General features: G+C 42.3%; 1 protein-coding gene across 2 annotated transcripts; it reads right to left on the reverse strand.

Moving 5' to 3' along the window:
• Positions 1-3,568: 3,568 nt before the first annotated feature.
• LOC124505180 (L-lactate dehydrogenase B chain-like) lies at positions 3,569-5,079 on the reverse strand. 2 transcript variants are annotated; one of them, XM_047071027.1, is made up of 2 exons: positions 4,957-5,079; positions 3,569-4,716 (listed from the first exon to the last, which is right to left on the reverse strand). In XM_047071027.1, exons 1-2 carry the CDS (start codon positions 5,032-5,034, stop codon positions 3,781-3,783), a joined length of 1,014 nt encoding a protein of 337 aa, XP_046926983.1. In that variant the 5' UTR covers positions 5,035-5,079; the 3' UTR covers positions 3,569-3,780. The 2 variants fall into 2 exon arrangements, with proteins under 2 accessions (XP_046926983.1, XP_046926982.1); XM_047071026.1 differs by lacking the exon at positions 4,957-5,079 and having other exon boundaries at positions 3,569-4,737.
• Positions 5,080-10,186: the final 5,107 nt, after the last annotated feature.

The raw sequence follows: 10,186 nt of genomic DNA on the forward strand, positions 1-10,186 counted from the left end.
TACAGGAACACGGAAAGCTAGGGGAAAGGTAGGTTTTCCCAGAAAAAGAGCAGATACTTCTAAAGAACCAAATGCTGCTGAAGATATTTCCTCAAACAAGATTCAGTTTGTGCAACCCTAATTAAAGCCTGCAGATCTAGATCAGAGATTGATATCTTTAATTTGTGAATGCATATGAACGACCGTGAAGTATGTTTATTGGGCCATGTTTCAACTGTGGAATTGTTGCAGACTGCTCTGTGTTGTAAGATGACATAATTAGATACATCCAAACTCAAACAGCACCAGAATTTAAGTCTTCTTGCAAATGTTGTGTGTGGGGGGTAAATGCATCTTAGAGGAGCAGAGAACATTCCAATGGATGCTTGGTGAAGGGAAAATGCTGTCACGTGGATTTTGTGTGTTAAAGTGGCCCTAGAGTCTAGGTGCCTGGTTTCCAATCCCATGTCTCCAACTTACTAGATGAGTTCACACAAGTTACTTGAACTCAACTCAGTTTCCAAAAGTGTACAATTGGGGATATTGTTTGTAATTCCCTCACGGGGCTGATGGGAATATTCAACACACTAATGAATGCTCAGAACTTGTGTTGTGTCACGCATGTTACAGTAAGTGACAGCTCTTACTGTTATCACTGTTCATGTTTGTGGTGAGCAGAAACGTCAACAGACTTCTCTAGAAATGTCTTAGAACCACAGTGTGGATACAGTGTGGCCTGTGAGAGTGCAGTGAGTAGAATCAATGAGGGTTTATAGAACAGAGCTACCTGAAGCATAAAAAAATTAGAAACCCATCCTTCTTTGTCAGAAATTAGTTTGTGTCCTTTAGAGAAAGTCCGTCAGTAGTATATAAACACATTCCCAGTATTCGATGGGTTAATGGTTAATTGGTTCAAGTGGTTCTTCACTTTTGTCTGTAAACATTTATTAATTGCCCACTGTGTGCTTGGTACTATTCTAGGCACTTTGCGTGAAAAGACACAAGTAACCTTTCCCTAATGTGTGTAAGTGAGGTACCTCGTACTCCTATTTTAAGTGAAAGAAAATGCAAGAGAGTTTCTCGTAACTTGCCTGTCAGTAAATTGTGATGACCAGATTTAACCCCAGACACCCTGGCTCTAGAGCCTGTGACCTTAAAGCGTATGCTGCACTGTAGGTACCTGCTTGTGGACGTGTGTTTGAGTTAGTAGAAAATACTGATGGGTCAGCATACTATTAATTAAGTCAGTTCAAGATGAAATATACATTCTTCGGCTATTTGCAGCGTCTCCTCTTCGTAAAGTTGGTAAACAGTGACCGTGAAGTAGGATTTTGGATTTTCTACACTCACTGCAAGCCCCGAATGGGTTCCTTGGCCAATGGGCGGCATGGCAGGCCCACGTGATATTCGGCCCAGGGTCGGGCAGTGGTTGAGGGTTCACCTCGTGAGTATTGGAATCGATCTGCGAGACACGAGGCCACAGCCAAAGCAGCCTAATGGACCAGCTATCAAACACACTGAATTGGAAGCCGCAAGTGCGTAACAGTGGATTCCAGTCAGAAGGATTGACTGGGGTCCCCCATTGTATTATACGGTCACACACATTTGAGGTCATTGAAAGCTTATTTTTAGATGTAATGTTTTTTTTTTTTTTCTTTCCCTCTAACATGCAAACATCAATTATTTTTCTAGCATGATGTTTCAGCCAGGGCTGCAATAATAAAATGCCACCAGGACAATTTTAAGTGCCAATGGGGGCATTTAAAAAACAGAAATGTATTTTTCTTATTATTCTGGAGGCTGGAAATCTGACATCAGGGTGTTTGAGGGTTGGGAAGCTTTCCTCCTTGGCTGATGCGTGGCCATCTTCTGGCTTTGTCTTCACATGGTTTTCTTTCTGTGCAAGTGTGTGTCCACATGTCTTCCTATAAGGACACCAGTCGTATTGGAGAAGAACCCGCCGTAGTGGCCTCATGTTAAATTAATTACAGTTTGAAAGACCCTCTCTCCAACAGAGTCACATTTTGCAATACCGAAGGCTCGGACTTCATACGAATTTTAGGGAGAACACAATTCAGCCGATAACACGTTGGAAGTGAAATAAAAATACACTCTACCACCCAAGAGCAATTACTTTCTACCGTCAGCCAAACCCACGTTTTACTCAAGTTCAGCAGAAGCTTCAAATTAAAAGAGGTAATTTTAAACTTTGCTCAACATTGTCTCCTAATGAGCCAGCTGCATAAAATTGAGGTGGAGTTTCTTCCTCACGTAACTGGAAGGTGGCAAAGACGAGAGCTTCACAAAGTCCGATTTCATTCTGTATACCTACTAGAATCAAAGAAGAATGTTCCCAGTGTACACAGATGAATAGAATGTCTGACCTTGCTGTCACTTTTATTAGAATGTACTGGAGCTTTTGTTTTTCATCTAGCAGTAGCTATGGTTACATTTCTCCTATTTTCTGGAAGGCATTTGTCAGAGCGGTTATGTGTCCAAACAGTCTTACTGATCTGGAATACAAATGCCTAGACACTAAATTTTCAATGCGTCAGGATCCTCAAAATATTACAAAATGGTTGCAATTAAAAATTAAAACCAGGGGTGCCTGGGTGGCGCAGTCGGTTAAGCGTCCGACTTCAGCCAGGTCACGATCTCGCGGTCCGTGAGTTCGAGCCCCGCGTCAGGCTCTGGGCTGACGGCTCAGAGCCTGGAGCCTGTTTCCGATTCTGTGTCTCCCTCTCTCTCTGCCCCTCCCCCGTTCATGCTCTGTCTCTCTCTGTCCCAAAAATAAATAAACGTTGAAAAAAAAAAAAATTAAAACCAAAGCGAAGGTAAAAGTTGGTGACAAGATGCTCAAAAGGTAGTTTGCGGTAGCCATTTTTTGTTAAACTACAGAATAAGGGAAGAACCATTGTTCTTCATGTAACTGAAATGTTGATCTCTACTGTTTTGCCCTGTACTTCTTTGTTTCTGCCCCTACGTTTTACTGTGAAGGAAAGAACAGATGGAATCATTTCCATGTTCTTGCCCATGGCAGTGATTAGACTATTATTATTTAGATAAAGATACAAGGAATAAGCCTGAGCCTAAGTAGAACTCCAACGAATATGGTAGATTAAACTCTGATAGGCTTGAGAAAGACTTTTAAAATCTCAGTTTTTACTTCTTTATTTTTTAAATGTTTATTTATTATTTATTTATTTTGAGAGAGTTCAAGTGGGGGAGGGGCAGAGAGAGGGGGACAGAGGATCCGAAGCAGGCTCCAGGCTCTGTTCTGATAGCAGTGAGCCTGATATGGGTCTCGAACTCGTGAACCAACTGAGCCACTGAGGTGCCCCTAAAATCTTACTTTTTATTTTTTATTTTATTTTTTTAACGTTTATTGACTATTGAGAGACAGACAAAGAGCGTGAGCAGGGGAGGGGCAGAGAGATGGGGAGACATGGAATCCGAAGCAGGCTCCAGGCTCTGAGCTGTCAGCACAGAGCCCAACGCAGGGCTCGAACTCACAAACTGCGAGATCATGACCTGAGCCAAAGTCCGCCGCCTAACCAACTGAGCCACCCAGGCGCCCCTAAAATCTTACTTTTTTTTTTTTTTTCACACTAAGATAATTTTATTTGTTCAAGGGCTCATATTGCAAGCACTAAACCAAGCATGGGCTTTGATTCTGTGAGCCCAGATTCACATATTTAGCAGGATAAAAGCAAACTGTGATCCATGTATACGGATGAAAAACTAAAGGCTCACAGTCAATCACATTGTAGTTTTAAATTTCTATAGCTTAGAAGCCAGAAGTCACAGGTCTTTTAGGTCTTTCTGGATGTCCCACAAAGTATCGGCACTTTTCTTGAGCTGAGCCACCTCATCATCCTTCAGCTTCCGGTTGATAACACTGGTTAATCCCCTAGCGTTCAGGATGCATGGGAGGCTCAGGAAGACTTCATTCTCAATCCCATACATTCCCTTCACCATTGTTGACACTGGATGAATCCTGGATAGATTTTTCAACATGGATTCAATGAGATCAGCCACACTTAATCCAACAGCCCAGCTGGTGTATCCTTTTAGCTTGATGACTTCATAGGCACTTTCAACCACCATCTTGTGCACTTCCTTCCAATTTTCACTGTCATTGTCTGTTCCCATTTCCGGGTTCAGTTCCTGCAGAGAAACGCCTGCCACATTCGCTCCACTCCGAACAGCCACACTTGAGCCGCCGTGTTCTCCCAAAATCCATCCATGGCAGCTGCTGGGATGAATGCCAAGTTTTTCAGCCATAAGATAACGAAATCTAGCAGAATCCAGATTACACCCGCTTCCAGTCACACGGTGTTTGGGCAGTCCACTTAGCTTCCAGGTAACGTATGTAAGAATATCCACTGGATTGGAGACCACAATTATGATACAATCAGGACTGTACTTGACTATCTGAGGAATAATGAATTTGAAGACGTTAACATTCCTCTGCACCAGGTTGAGCCGGCTCTCCCCCTCCTGCTGGCGGACTCCTTCGGTTACCACCACAATCTTAGAATTCGCAGTCACAGAGTAATCTTTATCTGCTACAACTTTAGGTGTCTGAAGAAATAAGCTCCCATGTTGCAGATCCATCATTTCTCCTTTGAGTTTATCTTCCAAAACATCCACAAGGGCAAGTTCATCAGCCAGAGACTTTCCCAGAATGCTGATGGCACATGCCATACCAACTTGTCCAACACCCACTACAGTGATCTTATTTTTTTTTTTTTAATTTTTTTTAATTTTTTTTTCAACGTTTTATTTTATTTTTGGGACAGAGAGAGACAGAGCATGAACGGGGGAGGGGCAGAGAGAGAGGGAGACACAGAATCGGAAACAGGCTCCAGGCTCTGAGCCATCAGCCCAGAGCCTGATGCGGGGCTCGAACTCACGGACCGCGAGATCGTGACCTGGCTGAAGTCGGACGCTTAACCGACTGCGCCACCCAGGCGCCCCAATGATCTTATTGTTTGGGACGGCTGCCTCTTCTTTTGCCACTGGTGCAATCAGTTTTTCCTTAAGACTTGCCATTGTGCCCAGAGAGAAACGGCTGTAAGGGTCGCGTGAAGAAGACACTGTCAGAGGCCAAAAAATCTTACTTTTTAAAAGATTATTTCCACTTTGTTACAAAAGTAGAGGATAGTGTAATAATTTTCCCTGTACCCGTCATCGCCTCAGTGGTCATTCCATCTTGTCAATTTTTTTTTTTCGATAACCTCACTCACACCCCTTTTCCTCTCATTGTTTAGAAGTAAGTGCCAGGTATTGAACATCTTAGAAATAAATATTTGAGAATGTATCTCTAAAATATAATGGCTCCTACTAAATATAACTACAATAGTATTAACATGCTCCCACAAATTAAAAATCATTTCTTTTTCTGTAGACTTCACTTTTGAGGCAGTCTTAGTTCCACAGTAAAATTGGGAACAGCATACGGAGGTATCCCACGTATTGCCTTCACCCCCTCATGCCCGGCCTCCCCCATTATGAGTGTCCGCCACCAGAATGGTGCATTTGGTATGACTGCTGAACCTGCATGGACATCTCGTTAGCCCTCAGAGACGAAAGTTTCCATTATGCTTTTCTCTTGGTGACGTACATGCTGTGGGCTTGGACAAATATATAAGGGCATACATATGCCATTGTAGTATCACACCGTTTAGTTTCACTGCCCGAAAAATGCTCTGTGCTTCACTTCCTCATGCCTCCCTCCCCGCTGACGTCTGCATCCACTGATCTTTTTACGGTCTCCATAGTTGTACTTTTTCCAGAAAGTCACGTAGTTGGAAGCATACAATATGTAGCCTTTTCGTAATGACTTCTTTGACTCAGTAATACACATTTAAGGCTCCTGTATGCCTTCTCACCGCTTGACAGTTCAGTCTTTTAATGCTGAAAATGATAGTTATTTTATGTTATGGAATACTTTCCTTTAACATATGCATTACCCAAGTTATCATATACATGAAATATTTAATAATTCAAATGGAATTCATATATTGCAGTTGGCTGAAATACTGTCTAAATCTTAATAGTTACACTTCTCTCTTGCTTCCTTTTTTCTGAAATTTTTGATGTTGTTGAGAAGACGAAGTGATTTGTTGTAGAAAGTTCTCACAGAGACTGGATTGTGCTCCTTGCTGTTACTGTCCGAGAAACAGTTGCCTAAGCTGCTTGTCCCCATGAGTGTCTTTCCCTGGTTGATAGCAGCAGCAACAGGAAGGCAGAGGGAATGTCTGGGTGTGCTAAAGGAACACTAAAGAGAAGAGCTAATTACTGAGGCCAATATTTGTACCACAGAAACATGGGCTAGAATTCTGACTCCATGTCCGTGACTTTGGATGGGTGTTGGATATTCATGACTCTCAGTTTCCAAGTATATAAAACTATACCCAAGTACATCACAGTAAAATTCCTCAAAACAGAAGTTCTTCCTTCTTTTCCTTCCCTCTTTCCCCCTCCCTTCCTCCCTCCCTACCTCCCTCCTTTCCTCCCTTCCATCCTCCCATCTTCCCTCCTTCCTCCCTCCCATCTTCCCTCCTTCCTCCCTCCCATCTTCCCTCCTTCCTCCCTCCCATCCTCCCACCAATTCTCCCTCCCTTCCTCCCTCCCATGCTCCTTCCTTCCTCCCTCCCACCCTCCCTTCCTCCTCCCTCCCTTCCTCCCTTCCATTTTCCCTCTTTCCTCCTTCCCACCCTCCCTTCTTCCTTCCTCCCTCCCTTCCACCCTCCCTCCCTTCCTCCCTCCCTTCCATCCTCCCTCCCTTCCTCCCTCTCTTCCATCCTCCCTCCCTTCCTCCCCTTTCCCTCCAGGATGTGAGGCAGCCAGAGACAAAAGACACGGTTCCTGTAAGGCAGTAACAAGAATGACACTGGTGTCGTAGCACATACATAACACAAGTGATCTTCAAAGAAGAATGCAGGAAAAATGTTTAGTGACGCTAAAGGTGGGTCACTGAAGGGGACCGCCCTTGAGTGAGGAGCAAGCCAACATTTCTGCTATGCTGAAGCTGAGAGTTTTGGTTTGGGCCAGCAGACCCAAGGTCGCACCTCATCTTTGCCATGTTCTTTGTATATGGCTTTTGCAAGCTATACTGCCTGATCTTTAATTTCCCTCATCTTTCAAATGGATATAATCATTGGCTACCTTGTAGAGGTGTAGTTAAGATTAAGAGAGAGAAATCAGTAGTGAGAATCGTGCTTAATGAAGGTCACAGCCATCAACACTTGTCTGGTGTGGTTGGAGGGAAGAGACTATGCTACGGAGAAATAAGTAGAGTCTTCGACATTTATCTCGACTCTCGTTCAGGTCCAGCCATGTGTGAGCCCGTGGAGGCTGCAGTGACTAGAGTCACCGAGAACCCATTATTGGAAATAATTCATTGGAACGATCCCTTAAATATTTTCTTCACAAATATTTTATAGCTAAGTAATAGAGTTACACATTTTTTTTTAATGAAGAAAACAGGAAGAGAGAGGGAGAAAGAAATACACATGGGCTTGCACTTTGTTGGCGATGGTTTATTAACTTGGCCGGGTAGATCCGTGTATCTGCCTGTCTGTCCCTATGTCTATAATCTTTCATAATAATTTTTAAATTTATAATTCAGTTCTAATTAGCTAGCATTCAGAAATGACAAGTCTTTAACTAAATTATGGAATAATTTAGTTTCACGTTTCAGTTAATGATTTTGGGGGTGTGCAGAATGTGTTAATGATAAATGATATTGTGGGTATCGATTACAAATACCTTCACTTCCTGTTCCTCTGCTCTGTGTATGTTTAATATCCTGTCTTTCTCGTACATCCAAACATTTCTCTTCCTTTACGGATATTAAATCTCCTTTTGTGTTATTAATGTTACACTGGCTGAAAGAATTTAGGGAATAAATAAGGTTGCTAATATATCCACTGGACACTATGGCTCCTCGACTCTAATGTTTGGCTGGTAGTAGCCAGTGAGGATCTCCTAATTCATGGGAATCTGGCAATTTTTCTTCACTAAATCCCAAATAGATTCTCCTTAGTCCAACCTGTACTGAAAAGAAAAGTCAACCACAGTTGTAATTAATAGTTTTACGGTGTCCAATATATTATTTTAATGAATGATAACAGATATTTTCTTTATATATGCTTAATTTTTTCATAATTAGTAAGACAAGCTCTCGTATGAATTACTGAAGGTACATTGATTTCAGCAGACAGAAATGCCCTGAGGTTTTCACTAACCTCCATAATGATTTTTTCAGGATCATACTTTAGGCTTACTGGTCAGCTATCCCTTCCATCTCGATATGTGTTCATTCATTTGGAGAAACTGTTGTATTGAATTACTTACAGGCAATCTTTAATGAGAAATAAAATTGATGTGAGTTCAGATAATTTGGTGTTTTCTGAGAACATTTATTCATTTATTTTTGCCAGTTAGAGTACATTCCAGGTTCTTCTGGTAGCTTCAGGTCCCAGTTATTCAGCCCATGTTCTTTAAATGATGGCAACTTGGAGTCATTCACAGGGCAGATATACACTGGAGGCCAAGCCAAGTGTGGATCCCTTCCCTATGACCATGGTGGTCGGTTCATACATGGGCGCATGGCCTAAGTCAAGCCAACGAGAACTGGCCAGCTGCGTGCAGGTTCTGAGAATACAGTTCCAGAGCCCCAGGCCTCACGTGATAATGGCAAGAGAGTCTCTTTGATAATAAAATGGAAAGTAGGAAAAAGATGATAGGAGACAGGGAGAAAAACTGAATTCTTTTGACGTTTCTTAAATCAGTGGTCTAGTTATGTCTGAGGCCAACATGTTCCTGAAGTCAGGTTTGACTTGAATTTTCTGGATTCACCACTAAATGAGTTTGAACAAATACAGTTGCACTGCTGGTATTTAAACTGAAAGTGTTGGGGCACCTGGGTGGATCAGTCAACTAAGCCTCTGATTTCGGCTCAGGTCATGATCTCATAGTTCGTGAGTTCAAGCCCTGCATCAGGCTCTGTGCCCACAGCTCGGAGCCTGGAGCCTGCTTTGGGTTCTGTGTGTCCCTTTCTTTCTGCCCCTCCCCTACTCATGCTGTGTCTCTGTCTCTCAAAAATAAATAAGCATTAAAAAAATTAAACTGAAAGTGTTATTAAGAATTAATAAAATATTTAAGAATTGTTTGGACTCTTGTTTTGATGTCGATATGAAGACAGTTTTTGGAAACCATCTATCTTCCTAACTCGTTTTTTTAGTTTTTAACTGATGTCTGATGTGGCCCCCAAACAGCTTCTCCTCTTGTCCCATACTCAGAAGCACACCGCAAAGCTTTTAAGACCCTAATGTGATCAATCCCTTAATGCCCACCGAGTTTGAGCCACTTTGTTTCTCAACTGCCATGTATATTCCATGAAAATGTTTAATCGTACGGATCATTAATTTGTTCATCACTAGATGTTCCTATAGTCTCAGCATTTTGTGAATCACTACAGTTTAGAAAAGTCACATTCTCAGTGTCAGGCACACACCGAAGAGTCTGTCATGTTGTGTACACTTTCCTTTCTTTGTCTACCAGGACACCGGGGTCAGACTCAACAACTCTGTTTTCTCAGGTTGTCGGCAGAAGAACTAATTCTGTGACAACTGCTCTCTCTGTGTCTCTGACCTCTAAAACTGTGCATTTCTGATGAATGGCATCCTAGGAAATAAGGCTTGACATGTGTGCTTGTTTGTCTGACATCAGTGGAGGAGAAAAAGTGAAAAGCACTTTAGGAATGCATGTGGTTTTCACTTTGATTTAGTTGTTTAAAAAAAAAAGAAGAAGAAAGAAGGAGTCCCAAATGGAGTCACTTGTGCTAAGCACCGGGTCCACAAAGGAGAGACTTAATACCTAACCTAATTTCACTTTCAGCCTCTCCCAGGAGAGGAATTTTAAACCAGTCACTGTGGAATTGCCTGATCAACGCTAGTGAGGTCATCTGTGTGTTAGGTACTCTCCCTTCAAAGGAAGGTGACCTTGCCTGAAATAATCCTTTACATTTTGTGACTTTCTTGCCCCTGCCCCCTTTTGCCTCTAAAGGCCTTCATTTTGTGCAGCTCCTGGGAGCTCCTCTCTACTGGTTCCGTGTAATGCTGCCTGATTTAAGAATCATTGGAAAAGCCTATTAGATCCTCAAATGTACTCAGCTGAATTTTGTTTTGTTTTTTAA

Source organism: Lynx rufus, unplaced genomic scaffold, assembly GCF_022079265.1.
Source record: "Lynx rufus isolate CCGP_SWC_20201006 ecotype Redwood Valley unplaced genomic scaffold, mLynRuf1.p SCAF_9, whole genome shotgun sequence".
Classification (NCBI taxonomy): domain Eukaryota; kingdom Metazoa; phylum Chordata; class Mammalia; order Carnivora; family Felidae; genus Lynx; species Lynx rufus.